Raw genomic sequence first — 21,178 nt, 5'->3', positions numbered from 1 at the left:
GTGTGTATATGTGTGTGTGCATGTGTGTGTGTGCACGTATAGAGAGGGTGCCTGCATGTATGTGTGTGTGTGCACGCATAGAGAGGGTGTCTGCATGTATGTGTATGTGTGTGCACATACAGGGATGGTGTCTGCATGTGTGTGTGTGTGTGTGTGTGCATGTTTTGAGAGGGTGTCTGCATGTATGTGTGTGTGTGCACATATAGAGAGGGTGTCTGCATGTGTGTGTGTATATGTGTGTGTGTGTGTGCATGTATAGAGAGGGTGTCTGCATGTGTGTGTGTATATGTGTGTGTGTGTGTGCATGTATAGAGAGGGTGTCTGCATGTATGTGTGTGTGTGCGCACATATAGGGAGGGTGTCTGCATGTGTGCATGCATTAAGGTACGAGGGTGAAGGGTTAGGGATTTATAAATTTACAGATACTAATAAGGATTCTCTGACTCGTGCAATTCTCTCTCTCTCTCTCTCTCTCTCTCTCACTCTCAAGAGGAACTGAAATCATAAACCAAGATATGTTACAGGCAATCTTTATTAGAAAAAAAAGGGTTTTCAATAATCAGTCACCTCCTGAACAGTAAGAGAAAAAACAAAGAAAAATTTCTTTACACACAAACAATAATTAGAGACTCTTTGTCACTGGTTATCACAGATTGCAGACCCAACAGTCATTGAAAACCCCCCAGAAAAACTGAGAAAAAGGGGAGGGGGGCAAGTCGCATAAGCGATTTCAAATGTGCTAAGTTTGCATAGCGGAAAGATTTTTTTCAAAGTCAATGAACTGGCATCGAGTTAGGAAACTTCTGAACGCTAATCAAACTTAACACTGTCAAAGATCGCATGCACATCCAGCCCTGGCCTCCCTTGGTGACAAATGCGTTAGGTAACTAGGAGTACCAGTCCCCCCTCCCCATCACTCACCCACTCTCGAACCTCCACCCCAGTCTCCCATTTACTGATGGGTGAAAGCCACACGTTTCCCCCTACCACTTCCCCAGCCCCTTCACACACCACTGTCACAAATGAAACAGTAACAGTATCGGTATCTGTATCAGTAGCTCAAATAAAACAGCAAAAACAAAAACAAAAAACACAACAAACAAACAAACAAGACAACTCAGGAAGGGATGACATGAGTCATATTATTCCCCAGCATTCCAAAGGCAAAATTCAAACAGATGAGCTATCAAACGAGCAACAGAACGAGTTAGCGAACCAACACTGACCCCCCTCAGCCCACCCCCAGCCCCCACCTCCTTCTCGCACCCCCCTCCCCCCCAAAAAAAACCCCAACATACCCCAATCCCCTCCCCCACCTCCCCAAGCGAAAAAGCGAAAAAGAAAAAAAGAGGTGTCCAACTCTCACATCGCCTCAAGCAAAAAGCGTCAACTGATCCACACAGGTTGGAGGTCCCCATAAGCCTTTTACGGCCATCGGGGCGGTGTGCTCATGTTCACTGTGACCAGGACATGACGCGGTCCCCGATTCTCTCCCTTCGCCGCTTTTACCTCAAACCTCTCATCGTCCACAACCGGCGGGTTGACTGAGAAAAATTTGAACTAATTTTGTACATGTATATGAAACATAAAGAGAAAATTTGACACCCCTTCATTCGTTTGTTTCTTCTTAATCTAAATCAGGACAGGTGAAAGTTTTGCATCATGCCTGATCATTCTGCATAGAATTAAACAGAATACAGGCAACATGCATTCCCGTGAGTGAGTAAACTGGTATTTACCTGAATACATGAACACGTAAGAGATCTCAGCACACCTCATCAGACGTATATGATGAATACCACTCGCAGAACTGATAAAACAAAATAAAGAGAGATGCAATGAATCAGAAAGAAAGGACGAGAGACAAAGAAAACAAAGAAGAGATGAAGGATTGAAAAAAAAAAAAACCGTAAAAGGAAAAAGACTGAGTGTGTCAAGAAAGAAGATGAAATCAACAAACCGTAAAGTAAAAATGCAGGCAAGCAAACATACAACATCAAAACAAACAAAAAATAACTGTGGACTGGGAAGCCACGCCACTTAAATAACGAACTGATTACATCTATATATCTATATATAGGGAAGCGGGGGGAGGGGGGGGGGGGGGTCTCTCGTTCGTCTCGTTTGTGTCCGAAATGAACGAAATTTGAACAAACGAAAGAACGAAAACTGTCAAAATTAATGTAATAAAACAAATATCGATCTATTTAACATATAGACTTAGGAATTGTAACCAGCAAAGACGTCAAAGTTCTTGTGAACACACACACACACACACACACACACACACACACACACACACTGGCACACACACACACACACACACACACACACACACTGGCACACACACAGACACACACACACACTGGCACACACACCAAACAAACAGACACTTACCATCACAACAACTAACCAACCATCCAATCTCTCAATGAGGCAGCCAACCAGCCAGCCGATCAGAGAATCACAGTTTTGTTCCCTAAGCATGATATGTGTTTCTCCTGCCTTCATCGCCGCTTCAAACGCACACAAACCCACACCGACACCCAAACACGCGGCTCCATGCACAGAAGAGGGGAGGGTGAGAGTGGCTTCCCATGTATACTTTACACTTCCCCATCGATAAACAGGCAAAGGACGGACCCTGATGATTCACACACACACACAACGCTGAAAGTGAACTTCGTGTGCAGTCGTTTCAACCAAAGTAGACATGATGCCAAGCCTCTGCATCAGCTGGGGGGGGGGGGGGGGGGGGGGGGGAACATGGTGATTTTTGGATGTGTGGGTGGTTAGGAGGAGGGTGATGGGGGCACTGCTGGGCGAGAGGAGGGGGGAATGGGGGAGGGGGAATTCACTTTTAGAGATGAGAGGCCAGTCTGGACTTGAAGCAGTCCAGTGACTCGGCTGTCACAACTTCCTGAGGCAGCTTGTTCCATTCTGGTATGGTCCTCGGGAAGAATGCCACACGCACGTACACACACAGAGACACATACGCACGCGCATATTCCCAAAGTTGTGAATTTGATTCCCGAGCACACAACGTAAATCACGAACAGTACCATTATTGACATATGTTATCATTCTTGTGTGGTCAGTACAGCGCTCGATATAATCAGTATACAGGCACCACACCAACTCCCGTTTTTATCACGTGACCTCAACAGGACTACTGTTACGACGTTGAATCGGAGCGTATTTCACACACACGTACACGAGAGAACACATTTACCACAACGCTGTGTTTCATACACAGCAGTCTTTCAGGTTACAGATGTTTTGGACGAGTTCTGATCAGCGTACAAACCTTCTATAATTACTGGCCTACAGCAGGTGAATCTTACTGCCACTTTCCCACCGCTGAACACGGCCTCTTCCACAACCCCAGGTATACCCATACCCTGACGCAAATAACAAGGATCGCACGGGTCGAAATACTGTAGAGTTGTGTGCAACAATAGTATCAACAATTTTTAGACAATGGGCAGTAGCTGATGGAACTGGTATGCACCCATCGGTCAAATGAGTAGGACGCAATGCTCAGTGAAAATACACCGGAACACACAGCCAAAGAAACAGACAGATGAAAACAAAAACGCACACACAGATTATATCGAGGCGCACAGCAGCCTTCGTTACTAGTCATTCATCAACCTTCATTGAAGGAAGAAGATAGAACAGACTGCTAGCGTCACAAAAAGAATGATACAAACAAACGACACGTGTTGAGTAACCAGCTATGTCACATTATCAACAGTATGACTAATGAAATGGTTGTGGCGTTCTGCCCATTTCACGTGATGACTGCATGCAGTCAGTTGCAAAAACAACAACACACAAGCTTAAAAAAAGAAAAGAAAAAAAGTATGTGTGTATCATTTTATATGATATGCGTACATTGGCCTATACTGACATACACAATTAAACTGCTATTCATATATGCACGGGTGCATACTGACTACGTCAGTAATTATGTACACACGTACTTAGATATACATTAATATATAATTATCATAAACAGACAGTCGGAGAGAGAAAACAACACAAACAAGGGCATTTGATCATTCCACAAATACATATTGTGTGAAAACATTGATTCCACGCATCGCACATCGCACAAGAAGTAACTCCATTGTTTGCTACCACATTCATTGTGAATACAAAATGTCGTTGAAAAGGTGTCGTCAGTTTAAGGTATTTTATAAAAATCTTTTGCTGTTTTAAGAAAGATATACATTACTTTGCAGAATTTAATCATGACCATTCTCCGGCTCCCCCCCCCCTCTCTCTCTCTCTGTCTCTCGTACACACACACACACACACACACACACACACATGAACACACACGCGCGCGCACATGTTCTTCCTCTTCCTCTCTCTCACACTGCGCATGCCGGCTTTATTCCTTGTCTCAATTTTCCTCTTTTGACGACGAAACTTGGAAAGGCCACAGACAGCAGTCCCTGTGTATGCTGTGTTCTCCCACACCTTCCAATTCACTCCTGATAATGACTGCCTGACTCCATTTGAGGCCCACAACGAGCGGAGCGGACTGCCTTGTAGTACTGGGTCCGTCGATAACCCAGGGCGTCAAGTCCACTGAGTTACACGTTATCTTTGTCTCTCTCTGTGTTTTTATTGAATATTTTTTATATCGCTTTGTCCACTTTGTTCAGATCCACACACACACACACACACACAAACACACACACAAAATGACCCCCCCCCAAAAAAAAACAAACAAACAACCAAACAAAAACAAAACAAAAACAAAACAAAACAACAACAGAAAAAACAAACAAAAAACCAAGAACAACCAAAAAACAAACAACAACAGAAAAAACAAACAAACAAAAAACCAAGAACAACCAAAACACACACACACAGACACAGACACACACACACACACACACACACAAGGTGAGAATATGAAACCCCTCACAGGATTTGAAAGGCCTCAACCCCTTCCCACCCTTCTGCAATGGAAGTCACTGGCCTTTCCCTCTTACTGACTCCCCCCGACCTCTCCCCCATACCCACCCCTCCACCCTCCGTTACTACCCTCTTCACTCCCCCTTTCCCTCTTATTGACTCCCCCTGACCTCCCCCCATACCCACCCCTCCACCCTCCGTTACTACCCTCTTCACTGGCCTTTCCCTCGGGAAATGAATGCTCCCCACCCCCGCCCCCTAAACTGAACAACAAAGTTTGTATTTGTATTTCTCTTATTTTTTGTCACAACACATTTCTCTGTGTGAAATCCGGGCTTCCCTCCAAGGGAGACTGCGTCGCTACACTGCGAGCGCCACCCATTTTTCGGGTATTTTTTCCTGTTTGCAGTTGTATTTGTTTATCTTATCGTCAGACCATTCCCTGCCCCCCCACGCCCCCGCGCCCTCTTCCACTACACCTTCACCGATGGCCTGGGTGCTGGCGTTTCGAATGGGACAGTAAACCGAGGTTCCGTGTGCAGCACACGCACTTAGCGCACGCAAAAGCGCGTTGGGTTATACTGCTGTTCAGGCTTCTGCTTAGCAGATGTGGTGTAGCGTGTATGGATCCGTCCGAACGCTGTGACGCCCCTCTGAGCCCGTAAAAGAACCCACAGCAACAAAAGGGTTGTCTCTGGCCAAATTCTGATAAAAGAAAAAGAAGTGAAACAGACATGCAGACAGATAAAATGGCTGGCGTTGCAGGGTGGCTGCGAGGCCTCCCCTTGGTTTGTATTTCTGTATTTGTATTTCTTTTTATCACAACAGATTTCTCTGTGTGAAATTCGGGCTGCTCTACCCAGGGAGAGCGCGTCGCTACACTACAGCGCCATCCATTTTTTTTTTTTTTTTTTTTTTTTTTGTATTTTTTCCTGCGTGCAGTTTTATTTGTTTTTCCTATCGAAGTGGATTTTTCTACAGAATTTTGCCAGGAACAACCCTTTTGTTGCCGTGGGTTCTTTTACGTGCGCTAAGTGCATGATGCACACGGGACTTCGGTTTATCGTCTCATCCGAATGACTAGCGTCCAGACCACCACTCAAGGTCTAGTAAAGGGGGAGAAAATATCGGCGGCTCAGCCGTGATTCGAACCAACGCGCTCAGATTCTCTCGCTTCCTGTGCGGACGCGTTACCTCTAGGCCATCACGCCACATAGCTGAATACGAGAAATATGCTGTGACCAAATCATGCAATACAATCCAGTGCAACACTATATAATGCAGTGCAATAAAATACTGTCCTGTTTTGCTGTGTTTTGGTTTCAGACATTGCAGCTGTCACATGAAATACCTCTCCATGCCCTGGAGTTAAAAACCCCCAAATAACAACAACAGCAACACACACACACACACACACACACACACACACACACACACACACACGTTTCAAGGAGGTATCAAAACGTGTGGAGTGATCCATACAACACAACACAATACCATTCAACGCATCACAACACAACAAAACACAACACAACACAATACCATTCAACGCATCACAACACAACAAAACACAACACAAAACAATACAACACAATTCAATGCATCACAACACAACAAAACACAACACAACACAATTCAACACAATACCATTCAACGCATCACAACACAACACAACACAACACAATACCATTCAACGCATCACAACACAACACAACACAATACAACACAATGACATTCAATGCATCACAACACAACACAACACAACACAATACCATTCAACGCATCACAACACAACACAACACAACACAATACCATTCAACGCATCACAACACAACACAACACAATACAACACAATGACATTCAATGCATCACAACACAACACAACACAATACAAAACAACGCAACACAATACAGTTCAGTGCATCACAATACAATACACCACATCACAACACAACGCAACCCCCCACCACAACCCCCCCTCCCCCCAACCCCCTCGCCCTGCCTACTTGACCTTGATAGCTATCTTACGTCGCGCGGCGGCGGGCGAGGAGGTGTGGATGGTCTTGCCGGAGGGCAGGGGTGCCGAACCCCCGTCCAGCCCAGACCCCCCGGCCCCGGGTGCGCCCCGGGACAGGCCCGGGTAGCGGCTGTGCATGGCCCTCAGGTCACCCAGGGTGGATCCCATGGGCGGCCTCCCCACCCCCACCCCGCTGCTGCTGCCCCGGAGATCTGCAGGGTTGGTGGTGGAGGAGGAGGAGGGAGGCCCTGCCCCTGCCCCTGCACCCACCACAGGGCGGGGCTGGGGGTCCACGCGCAGCTGCAGGGTGGTGAGTCCGGCCGGGTACATGGTAGGCGGGGTGTCGGTGTGCATCACCAAGCCCCGCGGGACGACGGCCCTGCTGACCCGCTGCTGCAAGGCGGGCCTGGGGCTGGGGCACGTCTTGTGTGACACGGCCGACTTGAGTGGGGGCAGGCCGTGGCTGGTGCTGCCCGTGGTGGTGGTGTGGGTGTGGGGGGAGGCGGAGGAGGTGGGCGGGTCCAGGCTGTCGCTGTGGCCGTTGTGCAGGTCGCTGGCGGCGAGGGCGGCGCGTGAGGCCAGCTCCGCCTCCCGGGTCTTGGCGGTCAGGGCGGCCTCCAGCTCCGACACCTTGGACCTCAGCTTGCTGACCTCCGCGTCCTGCGGGGATGGGTGAGGGTGATTTATTTATTTATTAAGACTTCTTGCTATAGCGCATATTCTTGAAGCTCTATGCGCTTTACAATAGCACTAAAAACATTCACTCAAACATCCCCACACAAACATATGCATATAATTTGAAACACAGGTCAGAGAGAACAATCAAAAGAGGGCATGCCAGTTGATTAAATCAAGAAATGCAACAGGTATAAAAAAAAAAAAGACACCCCCCCCCCCAAAAAAAAAGAAAAAAAGTAGACAATTGAAATTGAAAGAACACAAGCATGTATGCGCATGCATATATACGTAGGTACATACATACACACATACATACATACAAACACACAAAACACACAACGTGCGCGCGCGCACACACACACATACACACACGCGCGCGCGCGCGCGCACGCACGCACGCATGCACCAACAAACACAAGCCGCATACTCAGACACATTACTCACGCACTCACTCAGTGACACACACACATACACGCACCTACAGGCACATACACACACGAACACAGATCAACAATCAAATAATGCAAACTACTACGACATTACACACACACACACACACACACACACACACACACACACACACACACACACACACACACACACACACACACGAATGACAAACAATTGAAACACACGGGCTACAACATCACATGATAAAGCAATATTCATCAAACATTTCTAGTAAAAACGTATGTACATTATTACATTTAAGAAATTAAACCTCAAAAATGTAAAAAACAACACTCACACCTCCACTCCGCCCACATACACTAGCGCGCACACACACACACACACACACACACACACACACACACACACACACACACACACAACTCATCAACAACAACAAAAGCACAACTGATGAACAACTGAGTAAACAAAGTAAAACATTACTTCATAAAACAGTTCGTGTTAAAAATCTCTCAGTCATATTTATACATTCGAAAACACACATACACACACACATACGCCCCCCCCCCCCACACACACACACACCCACCCCCACAACGCCCCCCTCCCCACACACGCCACAACCACACACCTCTATTTCATTTCATCAGTACAACATTGTATGACTGTCTGAACAGGTGTGTCTTCTGGGCAGTTTTAAACTGTGAGGGGTTTCAGAGTGACGAGTTGTGAGTGGAAGCTGGTTCCAACCAGTTGTCGCAAAGTGAGAAAAAGATCGCTTGCCATAAGTCTTTGTTTTGCTTCGAGGAACAGTAAAGGTTCTATTGTCTGAAGAAAAGCGGAGTTGTCTGGCAGGGGTATAGATATGAAGGAGATCAGAAAGATAGACAGGAAAGTAGGGATCAGTGAGAGAGTTGAAGCAAAGAGTGGATGTTTTATGTTGTATTCTTGCAGAGATTGGGAGCCAGTGAAGTTGTTGAAGGAGTGGCTGTACGTGTTCGTGTTTTCTGACTCTGAAGATCAGTCGTGCTGCTGAATTTTGAACCTTTGGAAGTTTGTCTAGGAGGTACTGAGGAATGGCAGAGAGTAAGGAGTCACAGTAATCAAATTCAGACTGAACGAGAGAACAGACGAGAGTTTTGGTTGCATCAGAAGTGAGAAGATGGCGAATGCTAGTGATTTTCCTGAGTTCAGGGGGAGGGGGCGTGAGTGACAGACACCGGGTACAGTCCTGGTCATGGTTGTGCTTTTCAAAAGGGTGACCTAATTATCATCCTCGAATTCAAAATTGATCCACCATTTTTCATTATTTTGACAGTTATGATTATGACGTATGAGGACGTGTTATCTGTTTGTTTATTTGTTATCAATTTACCGCAAGCCCACACACACCACACCACACCACATGTAAACACCACACCACACGACACCACACCACACCACACCACACCACATGTGAACACCACACCACACCACCCGTCCACACCACACCACACCACACGTCCACACCACACCACACCACACCACATGTGAACACCACACCACACGTCAACACCACACCACACCACCCCACCCCACACCATCCCACACCACCCCACATCACAACCCACCCCACCCCACACCATCCCACACCACGCCACACCACACCACACCACCTCACACCACACCACACCACCCCACATCACAACCCACCCCACACCACCCCAAACCGCACCGCACCGCACCGCACCGCACCGCACCCCACCCCACCCCACCCCACACCACCCCACACCACCCCCAAACCGCACCGCACCGCACACCACCCCACCCCACACCATCCCACACCACCCCACACCACCCCACCCCACACCATCCCACACCACCCCACACCACCCCAAACCGCACCGCACCGCACACCACCCCACCCCACGCCATCCCACACCACCTCACACCACCCAACCCCACACTCCATCTCTGTCATTCTCACCTTGATGCCCAGAGTGCTGTCCTTCTTTCTCAGGGCGGCCTTGAGGTCCTGCAGCTGTTTCCTCATGACGGCCATGATGGCGTTCTGCCACACGGTGCCAGCCGCCGCCAACTTCCGCTCCTCCTCCCGCCGGCTGGTCGACATCTCCTCCAGCAGGCCTCCGCAGCGGGCCGCCTCCTGGCGCAGGGCCTCCACCACGGCCTCGTTGCTGCTCACGTGGTCCTGGAAAGCCTTCAGCAGGGTGCCCGGCTCCTGGTCCTCGTCCGCCTGCACGGTGGGTCCGTGGTCAGTGTTGTTGGTCAGTGTGATGATGATGGGTCCGTGGTCAGTGTTGGTGGTCAGTGTGATGGTGGTGGGTCCGTGGTCAGTGTTGGTGGTCAGTGTGATGGTGGTGGGTCCGTGGTCAGTGATGTTGGTCAGTGTGATGGTGGTGGGTCCGTGGTCAGTGATGTTGGTCAGTGTGATGGTGGTGGGTCCGTGGTCAGTGATGTTGGTCAGTGTGATGGTGGTGGGTCCGTGGTCAGTGTTGGTGGTCAGTGTGATGGTGGTGGGTCCGTGGTCAGTGATGTTGGTCAGTGTGATGGTGGTGGGTCCGTGGTCAGTGTTGGTGGTCAGTGTGATGATGATGGGTCCGTGGTCAGTGTTGGTGTCAGTGTGATGATGGGTTCGTGGTCAGTGTTGGTGGTCAGGGTCAGTGTTGGTGGTCATTATGATGATGATGGGTCCGTGGTCAGTGATGGTGGTGGTGGCAATGATAATGGTGATTATAACAATAACATTAATAATAATAATGATGACGATGACGACCACAACGACGACGACAACAATAACAATATAAAAAACCCCAAAAAACCCAAAACAAACAAACAAAAAAACCAAGAAGAAGAAGAAGAAGAAGACATTATCATTAGTCTGACTCATCGCAGATATATAGATAGATATAGATAGCTATATAGATATATAGACATATTCTGCACACGCACGCGCATGTGCACACACACACACACACACACACACACACACACACACACACAGACACGCACACACACACACCAATCCATACCTCACTTCCTCACCAACATACTCACTCACCTGCCCACCAGAACAAAACCACTCACCTATCTCCATAGCCACGTACCTCCCCCCCCCCCGCCCCATAACCCCCACCAACCCTCCGCCCCCACCTACCCCATACCCCACACACCCACCTATCCCCCACCCCACCTACCTCATATCCCCACCCCACACACCTACCCCCCACCTACACCCACCTACCCTGCCACCCACCTACCCACTTATGATACAATATTATGATACAATGCAATACAATACAACACAACACAACACAATACAATACAATACAATAAGAAACGATACGATATGATGCAATACATTACAATGCAATACAATGCAATACAATTCAACACGATACAATAAATGCAATGCGATACGATACAATACGGTACAAAACAATACAGCAATACAATACGATGCATCTCCCCCCTCCCCATCTGCCCCCTCCCCCAACACCCACCTTCTCCTCGGGCAGCCCCAGGTGGGTCAGGATGTAGTTCTTCTCCACCAGCAGGTCCTCGTACCTGAGCTGCACGACCAGTAGCTTCTTGAACTGCTGCAGGAAGACGTCCACATCCTCGGGCAGGAAGGCGAAGGGGTTCTCGGCCAGCCGCATCTGGTCCCGCTCCTGGTCCCGCGGTGACAGCCTGACCACCGCCGTCAGCTTGTCCTGCACCGCCCTCAGGGTTTCCTCCGCCGTCTGCAGGCGTTGGCTGGTCCTCTGGGCGATGCTGTCGTTAGCCTGGGGGAGGTGGGGGGCGGGGATGGTGGGAAGCATGAACATCAAATCCAATCCAGTGCCAATCTGATCAAATTATTATTATTAACATCATGGGGGAGGTGGGGGTGGGTGGGGTGGGGAAATGGTGGGAGGGGGGCGGGTTTGGTGGGCAGGATGAACATCAAATCTGATCCAGTGCCAATCTGATCAAATTATTATCACTATCATAGCGGAGGTGAGGGTGGGGGAGTTGGGAAGGTTGAAAATCCCATCCATTCCAATCCAGTCGAATCCAATACAATCAAATTATGTCGCGATGGCTTAGTGGTACAATACATTACAATGCAATGCACTACAATACGAAAAAAATAAATCTATTACGATACAATACAATGCGATACAATAAAATCAAACACAATACAATACAACACAACACAATACAACACATTACAATAAGATACAATACGATACAATCTGATACAACACAATACAATAAACCACAATACGATACAATGCAATGCAATACAACACAATGCAACACAATACAACATAACACAATACGATAAAACACAATACAATGCAACACAATACAATGCAACACAATATGATACAACACAATTCAACACAACACAATACGATACAACGCAATACAATACAATACAACGCAACACAACACAACACAATACAATACAACACAGTACAATACAACACAATACGATACAATGCAATGTATCATCATCCATCAGTTCTGAAAAATCCAGTGGAATTCGGAAGAGAACACAAAATGATATTAACCAGCAGGTCAGTCAAAACAACTCTAGACAGACCAGTTCAACCACGTTTCTCTCAGTCCGTGTGAAATTCAAACCAAGTGAAACATACGGAAAACAGCGCAACAAGACCAATTCATGAACGTCTGTTTCTGTCCATGTAAAGTTGACATCAAATCAAAACACTGATTTCCTTCGAGGAAGGGTGAGGAAGAGGAGGTGTGTGCACATGCGCATGTGTGTCGAGTATATATCTGTGTATCTATATACCTATCTACATGGTTAGTTACAGTCGGGGTTTACTCGATAAATTATCAACCATCCCAGGAAAGTGAGCCGGGGGAAGTGTGCCCACCTGACACCAGGTCCACAATGTCAGAAGGACATAACGTTTCAGATGCGGGCAGCCAGAATGGAAATGCTGATGGTGGGGAATGCGGAGGAGACGGCGTGGGAAAACTGAGTGCGGTGAAAGGGGAGCGTCCACAAACTATGTTCAGCAACAATCATACGGCAACTGAAAGAACTGTCAACATATGAACCCTATAGTTATGTGCCTCTGTGTTAAAAAAAAGGATTGGGGTTCTGTAATTGGCGTGATCTGTATGGGAAGTGGCAATCCTCTCTCTATCTGTGCGCGCGTGCGTGCGCGCGTGCGTTGCATGCGCGCGTGTGTGTATGTGTGTTTAAATTCTGTTTTATTCCATTTCATCTACTCGCCAAAGCCGCTTTCATGCGTGTGAAATCCTTGGTCTCAGTCAGATTTCATTTCAGTTTCTGCTTGTTGCCAAGAGATGACAATAAAAGGAAGATAGGTCAAGCAATATTTTAAAAAATGTAGAGAGTACCGTTATTTTTCATTTGTAGCGTAGGTGGTGAATTTACCGAGGCCGACCTGCCTCTGTTTGTCTAGACTGTAACCCGAAGAAGGCCTCACCATACTGAAGCGCATCTGTGTGTCCATCTGCCCTCTCATCTGGTTCTGGAGTCTGCTGGCGTTGTCAGTCAGGGCCCTCAACTCGGCCCTCACTGCCATAGTTTCTTCCCTTGCTTCCTTGACCTGTCTCTGGGCTTCCAGTACCTGAGAGTCAGAAAACAGAGGACTTGTGCCAGTTCGTCAAAACAGGCCAAGTTGCCCGTAGTGCACAAACAAACAAACAAACACAAAACACCCGATGGAACGTAAATGCACGTGACAGTCATTTAAACATTTGCATCAAACATTTATTAAATAAGCCAAGAAATCCACAAAGGCCTATGCATGAGCGTGCACATATCGCTCGCATACACGCTGAGGTGTAAGCACAAACCCCCCACACCTCCATACCCCTCTCCCCCAGTCCCATACAGGCACACAGCCACACGACTGATATGCATGCAGAAACACAGACGTATGCGCAAACAACCACACACACACACACACACACAGACGTGTATGCGCGAACACGCACACACACACACACACACGCACGCACACACACACACACACACACACACACACACACACACACACACAGAGTGTTGTATTCAGCCTGGGAATAGCATGATAAACTGTCCGTTTGGTTGACTAACCCCTCTTTATTTACTCTGGATGTCTCCAAACACCAGTCTGTCCCTCTCTTCATTGATTTATTTCTGGCTGTCTTCTCAGATGACATCATCTGTTATATCACTGAACTGTTCGTACTGCTGTGGCTTCAGTCTGATATCGCTTTGTCTGCCCCGGTATTATTATTATTATTATTATTATCATTATCATCATTATTATCATCATCATTATTATTGTTATTATGACCATTTAAAGCCTAATCTTGAAAATAAGCCCTAGGCGTTTACAAATAGAACAAGCATGTAAATATCAAAAAGGAAAAATTGAACACAGGATACCAAACATCATTAAAGATTATTCATCCCACCCCCAACACACACACCCACAAGACACACACAAGCATACGCGCACGCACACACACACAAGTCATAGCATACAATCGTAAATAGTACACAATCAAAAATACTACCAACAAAATTCTGAAACTATCAAAACTCACAAATAGTCATTTTAGTTCATACTGGAAAGGGATGAGCTGTTGAGAATCAATCAGTGTGTGTGTGTGTGTGTGTGTGTGTGTGTGTGTGTGTGTGTGTGTGTGTGTGTGTGTGTGTGACACACACAGGTTACGATCTGCCCCTCTGTTCACATCAGCTCTCTCTTTTTTCTTTTTTTAGGCGATGGAGCATTCTGCAACCCCCCTCCTCCCCCTCCGCCCCTCTCCCCCTACTGCTGCCCTCCCTCAGCATTCTCCCCCTCCCCCTACTGCTGCCCTCCCTCAGCATTCTCCCCCTCCCCCCCTCCCCCTACTGCTATCCTTCCTCAGCATTCTCCCCCTCCCCCCTCCCCCTACTGCTGCCCTTCCTCAGCATTCTCCCCCTCCCCCCTCCCCCTACTGCTGCCCTTCCTCAGCATTCTCCCCCTCCCCCTACTGCTGCCCTCCCCCAGCATTCTCCCCCTCCCCCCTCCCCCTACTGCTATCCTTCCTCAGCATTCTCCCCCTCCCCCCTCCCCCTACTGCTGCCCTTCCTCAGCATTCTCCCCCTCCCCCCCTCCCCCTACTGCTGCCCTTCCTCAGCATTCTCCCCCTCCCCCCTCCCCCTACTGCTGCCCTTCCTCAGCATTCTCCCCCTCCCCCCTCCCCCTACTGCTGCCCTTCCTCAGCATTCTCCCCCTCCCCCCTCCCCCTACTGCTGCTCTCCCTCAGCATTCTCCCCCTGCCCCCTCCCCCTACTGCTATCCTTCCTCAGCATTCTCCCCCTTCCCCCTCCCCCTACTGCTGCTCTCCCTCAGCATTCTCCCCCTGCCCCCTCCCCCTACTGCTATCCTTCCTCAGCATTCTCCCCCTGCCCCCTCCCCCTACTGCTGCCCTTCCTCAGCATTCTCCCCCTCCCCCTACTGCTGCCCTCCCCCAGCATTCTCCCCCTCCCCCCCTCCCCCTACTGCTATCCTTCCTCAGCATTCTCCCCCTCCCCCCTCCCCCTACTGCTGCCCTTCCTCAGCATTCTCCCCCTCCCCCCTCCCCCTACTGCTGCCCTTCCTCAGCATTCTCCCCCTCCCCCCTCCCCCTACTGCTGCCCTTCCTCAGCATTCTCCCCCTCCCCCCTCCCCCTACTGCTGCCCTTCCTCAGCATTCTCCCCCCTCCCCCCTCCCCCTACTGCTGCTCTCCCTCAGCATTCTCCCCCTGCCCCCTCCCCCTACTGCTATCCTTCCTCAGCATTCTCCCCCTTCCCCCTCCCCCTACTGCTGCTCTCCCTCAGCATTCTCCCCCTGCCCCCTCCCCCTACTGCTATCCTTCCTCAGCATTCTCCCCCTGCCCCCTCCCCCTACTGCTGCCCTCCCTCAGCATTCTCCCCCTTCCCCCTCCCCCTACTGCTGCTCTCCCTCAGCATTCTCCCCCTGCCCCCTCCCCCTACTGCTGCTCTCCCTCAGCATTCTCCCCCTGCCCCCTCCCCCTACTGCTATCCTTCCTCAGCATTCTCCCCCTCCCCCCTCCCCCTACTGCTGCCCTCCCCCAGCATTCTCCCCCTTCCCCCTCCCCCTACTGCTGCCCTCCCTCAGCATTCTCCCCCTCCCCCCTCCCCCTACTGCTGCCCTCCCCCAGCATTCTCCCCCCTCCCCCCTCCCCCTACTGCTGCCCTCCCTCAGCATTCTCCCCCTCCCCCCTCCCCCTACTGCTGCCCTCCCTCAGCATTCTCCCCCTCCCCCCTCCCCCTACTGCTGCCCTCCCTCAGCATTCTCCCCCTCCCCCCTCCCCCTACTGCTGCCCTTCCTCAGCATTCTCCCCCTCCCCCCCTCCCCCTACTGCTGCCCTTCCTCAGCATTCTCCCCCTCCCCCCTCCCCCTACTGCTGCCCTCCCTCAGCATTCTCCCCCTTCCCCCCTCCCCCTACTGCTGCTCTCCCTCAGCATTCTCCCCCCTGCCCCCTCCCCCTACTGCTGCTCTCCCTCAGCATTCTCCCCCTGCCCCCCTCCCCTAACTGCTATCCTTCCTCAGCATTCTCCCCCTCCCCCCCTCCCCCTACTGCTGCCCTCCCCCAGCATTCTCCCCCTTTCCCCCTCCCCCTACTGCTGCCCTCCCTCAGCATTCTCCCCCTTCCCCCTCCCCCTACTGCTGCTCCTCCTCAGCATTCTCCCCCCTGCCCCCCTCCCCTACTGCTTTCCTTCCTCAGCATTCTCCCCCTTCCCCCTCCCCCTACTGCTGCCCTCCCTCAGCATTCTCCCCCCTCCCCCCCTCCCCCTAACTGCTGCCCTCCCTCAGCATTCTCCCCCTCCCCCCCTCCCCCTACTCGCTGCTCTTCCTCAGCATTCTCCCTCAGCATTCTCCCCCTCCCCTACTGCTGCCCTCCCTCAGCATTCTCCCCCTCCCCCTACTGCTGCCCTCCCTCAGCATTCTCCCCCTTCCCCCTCCCCCTACTGCTGCCCTCCCTCAGCATTCTCCCCCTTCCCCCTCCCCCTACTGCTGCCCTCCCTCAGCATTCTCCCCCTTCCCCCTCCCCCTACTGCTGCCCTTCCTCAGCATTCTCCCCCTCCCCCCCTCCCCCTACTGCTGCCCTCCCTCAGCATTCTCCCCCTCCCCCTACTGCTGCCCTCACTCAGCATTCTCCCCCTCCCCCCTCCCCCTACTGCTGCCCTCCCTCAGCATTCTCCCCCTCCCCCTACTGCTGCCCTCACTCAGCATTCTCCCCCTCCCCCCTCCCCCTACTGCTGCCCTCCCTCAGCATTCTCCCCCTCCCCCCTCCCCCTACTGCTGCCCTCCCTCAGCATTCTCCCCCTGCCCCCTCCCCCTACTGCTATCCTTCCTCAGCATTCTCCCCCTGCCCCCGCCCTCCCCCTACTGCTGCCCTCCCTCAGCATTCTCCCCCTCCCCCCTCCCCCTACTGCTGCCCTCCCTCAGCATTCTCCCCCTCCCCCCTCCCCCTACTGCTGCTCTTCCTCAGCATTCTCCCCTCCCCCACTCCTCCCCCCACTCCTCCCCCACTCCCCCCCCCAGACCCCCGCTGCCTCTCTACCTGTTCTTGTTTCTTCCTCATCTCCAGTTCGTGGACGTGTGCCTGCTGCAGCTGTTCCTGTTTGGCCACCAGGGCCTTGTCCTTCTCCCGCGTGTCCCACTGCCACGTGTGCGACAGGATGGCGCTCTGGATCTGTCCACACACACACACACACATACATACACACACACGCGCGAACGCGCACACACACAAACACACACACACACACAACTTACCCTTTATTTCTTGTCTCATCCTTTCTCCCTCTCTCTCTCATCCATCCTTTCTCTCCCTCTCTCTCTCATCCTTTCTCTCCCTCTCATCCTTTCTCTCCCGCTCTCTCTCATCCTTTCTCTCCCTCTCTCTCTCATCCTTTCTCTCCCGCTCCCTCTCTCTCTCATCCTTTCTCTCCCTCTCTCTCTCTCTCTCATCCTTTCTCTCCCTCTCTCTCTCTCTCTCATCCTATATCTCCCGCTCCCTCTCTCTCTCATCCTTTCTCTCTCTCTCTCTCATCCTTTCTCTCCCTCTCTCTCTCTCATCCTTTCTCTCTCCCTCTCTCTCTCTATCCTATATCTCCCGCTCCCTCTCTCTCTCATCCTTTCTCCCTCTCTCTCTCATCCATCCTTTCTCTCCCTCTCTCTCTCATCCTTTCTCTCCCTCTCATCCTTTCTCTCCCGCTCTCTCTCATCCTTTCTCTCCCTCTCTCTCTCATCCTCTCTCTCCCGCTCCCTCTCTCTCTCATCCTTTCTCTCCCTCTCCCTCTCTCTCTCATCCTTTCTCTCCCTCTCTCTCATCCTCTCTCTCCCGCTCCCTCTCTCTCTCATCCTTTCTCTCTCTCTCTCTCTCATCCTTTCTCTCCCTCTCTCTCTCTCTCATCCTTTCTCTCCCCCCCTCTCTCTCTCTCATCCTTTCTCTCCCGCTCCCTCTCTCTCTCATCCTTTCTCTCTCTCTCTCTCATCCTTTCTCTCCCTCTCTCTCTCTCTCATCCTTTCTCTCTCTCTCTCATCCTTTCTCTCCCTCTCTCTCTCTCTCTCATCCTTTCTCTCCCGCTCCCTCTCTCTCTCATCCTTTCTCTCCCTCTCTCTCTCATCCTTTCTCTCTCTCATCCTTTCTCTCCCTCTCTCTCTCATCCTTTCTCTCTCTCATCCTTTCTCCCTCTCTCTCTCATCCTTTCTCTCTCTCATCCTTTCTCTCCCGCTCCCTCTCTCTCTCATCCTTTCTCTCTCTCTCATCCTTTCTCCCTCTCTCTCTCATCCTTTCTCTCCCGCTCCCTCTCTCTCTCATCCTTTCTCTCCCTCTCTCTCTCATCCTTTCTCTCTCTCATCCTTTCTCTCCCTCTCTCTCTCATCCTTTCTCTCTCTCATCCTTTCTCTCCCTCTCTCTCTCATCCTTTCTCCCTCTCTCTCTCATCCTTTCTCTCTCTCATCCTTTCTCCCTCTCTCTCTCATCCTTTCTCTCTCTCTCATCCTTTCTTTCCCTCTCTCTCTCATCCTTTCTCTCCCGCTCCCTCTCTCTCTCATCCCTACTTTCCTCCACTCCCCCTCACTTCCTTCTCTCTCTCTCTCTCTCTCTCTCTCTCTCTCTCTCTCTCTCTCTCTGTGTCTGTCTGTTGCCAGTGGTCTGTCTGTCAGTCACTCTCTCTGCCCCTCTCTGTCTCTCTCTGTTTGTCACTGTCTGTGTATGTCTATCTCTGCCTCTCTGTCACTCTCTGTTTGTCACTGTCTGTGTATGTCTATCTCTGCCTCTCTGTCACTGTCTGTGTATGTCTATCTCTGCCTCTCTGTCACTCTCTGTCACTGTCTGTGTATGTCTATCTCTGCCTCTCTGTCACTCTCTGTCACTGTCTGTGTATGTCTATCTCTGCCTCTCTGTCACTCTCTGTCACTGTCTGTGTATGTCTATCTCTGCCTCTCTGTCTCTCTCTGTTTGTCACTGTCTGTGTATGTCTATCTCTGCCTCTCTGTCTCTCTCTGTTTGTCACTGTCTGTGTATGTCTATCTCTGCCTCTCTGTCACTCTCTGTCACTGTCTGTGTATGTCTATCTCTGCCTCTCTGTCACTCTCTGTTTGTCACTGTCTGTGTATGTCTATCTCTGCCGCTCTGTCACTCTCTGTCACTGTCTGTGTATGTCTATCTCTGCCGCTCTGTCACTCTCTGTCACTGTCTGTGTATGTCTATCTCTGCCGCTCTGTCACTCTCTGTTTGTCACTGTCTGTGTATGTCTATGTCTGCCTCTCTGTCACTCTCTGTTTGTCACTGTCTGTGCATGTCTATCTCTGCCTCTGTCACTCTCTGTTTGTCACTGTCTGTGCATGTCTATCTCTGCCTCTCTGTCTCTCTCTGTTTGTCACTGTCTGTGTATGTCTATCTCTGCCTCTCTGTCACTCTCTGTCACTGTCTGTGTATGTCTATCTCTGCCTCTCTGTCACTCTCTGTTTGTCACTGTCTGTGTATGTCTATCTCTGCCTCTCTGTCACTCTCTGTCACTGTCTGTGTATGTCTATCTCTGCCTCTCTGTCACTCTCTGTTTGTCACTGTCTGTGTATGTCTATCTCTGCCTCTCTGTCACTCTCTGTTTGTCACTGTCTGTGTATGTCTATCTCTGCCTCTCTGTCACTCTCTGTTTGTCACTGTCTGTGTATGTCTATCTCTGCCTCTGTCACTCTCTGTCACTGTCTGTGTATGTCTATCTCTGCCTCTGTCACTCTCTGTCACTGTCTGTGTATGTCTATCTCTGCCTCTGTCACTCTCTGTCACTGTCTGTGTATGTCTATCTCTGCCTCTGTCACTCTCTGTCACTGTCTGTGTATGTCTATCTCTGCCTCTGTCACTCTCTGTTTGTCACTGTCTGTGTATGTCTATCTCTGCCTCTCTGTCTCTCTCTGTTTGTCACTGTCTGTGTATGTCTATCTCTGCCTCTGTCACTCTCTGTTTGTCACTGTCTGTGTATGTCTATCTCTGCCTCTCTGTCACTCTCTGTTTGTCACAGTCTGTGTATGTCTATCTCTGCCTCTCTGTCTCTCTCTGTTTGTCACTGTCTGTGTATGTCTATCTCTGCCTCTCTGTCTCTCTCTGTTTGTCACTGTCTGTGTATGTCTATCTCTGCCTCTCTGTCACTCTCTGTCACTGTCTGTGTATGTCTATCTCTGCCTCTCTGTCTCTCTCTGTTTGTCACTGTCTGTGTATGTCTATCTCTGCCTCTCTGCCACTCTCTGTTTGTCACTGTCTGTGTATGTCTATCTCTGCCTCTCTGTCTCTCTCTGTTTGTCACTGTCTGTGTATGTCTATCTCTGCCTCTCTGTCTCTCTCTGTTTGTCACTGTCTGTGTATGTCTATCTCTGCCTCTCTGTTTGTCACTGTCTGTGTATGTCTATCTCTGCCTCTCTGTCACTCTCTGTTTGTCACTGTCTGTGTATGTCTATCTCTGCCTCTCTGTCTCTCTCTGTTTGTCACTGTCTGTGTATGTCTATCTCTGCCTCTCTGTTTGTCACTGTCTGTGTATGTCTATCTCTGCCTCTCTGTCACTCTCTGTTTGTCACTGTCTGTGTATGTCTATCTCTGCCTCTCTG

At 50.2% G+C, this 21,178-nt stretch overlaps 1 protein-coding gene across 1 annotated transcript in view; it reads right to left on the bottom strand.

The window, feature by feature from the left end:
* Nucleotides 1-5,231: 5,231 nt before the first annotated feature.
* The window catches only part of LOC143288832 (uncharacterized), a 90,388-nt gene continuing 74,441 nt past the window's right edge, over nt 5,232-21,178 (bottom strand). Inside the window, exons 4-8 of the mRNA XM_076597477.1 lie at nt 17,631-17,762; nt 13,507-13,650; nt 11,539-11,820; nt 10,005-10,271; nt 5,232-7,609 (exon numbers count right to left, since the gene is read on the bottom strand). Of these exons, the coding sequence (XP_076453592.1) occupies nt 6,935-7,609; nt 10,005-10,271; nt 11,539-11,820; nt 13,507-13,650; nt 17,631-17,762 (1,500 nt within the window). The 3' untranslated portion in view covers nt 5,232-6,934. The remainder of the gene's footprint in view (nt 7,610-10,004; nt 10,272-11,538; nt 11,821-13,506; nt 13,651-17,630; nt 17,763-21,178) is intronic.

This window comes from Babylonia areolata, chromosome 13, assembly GCF_041734735.1.
Source record: "Babylonia areolata isolate BAREFJ2019XMU chromosome 13, ASM4173473v1, whole genome shotgun sequence".
Classification (NCBI taxonomy): Eukaryota; Metazoa; Mollusca; class Gastropoda; order Neogastropoda; family Buccinidae; genus Babylonia; species Babylonia areolata.
Note: the sequence above shows the minus strand (reverse complement) of the source record. Positions and strands in the feature narration are given on the sequence as shown.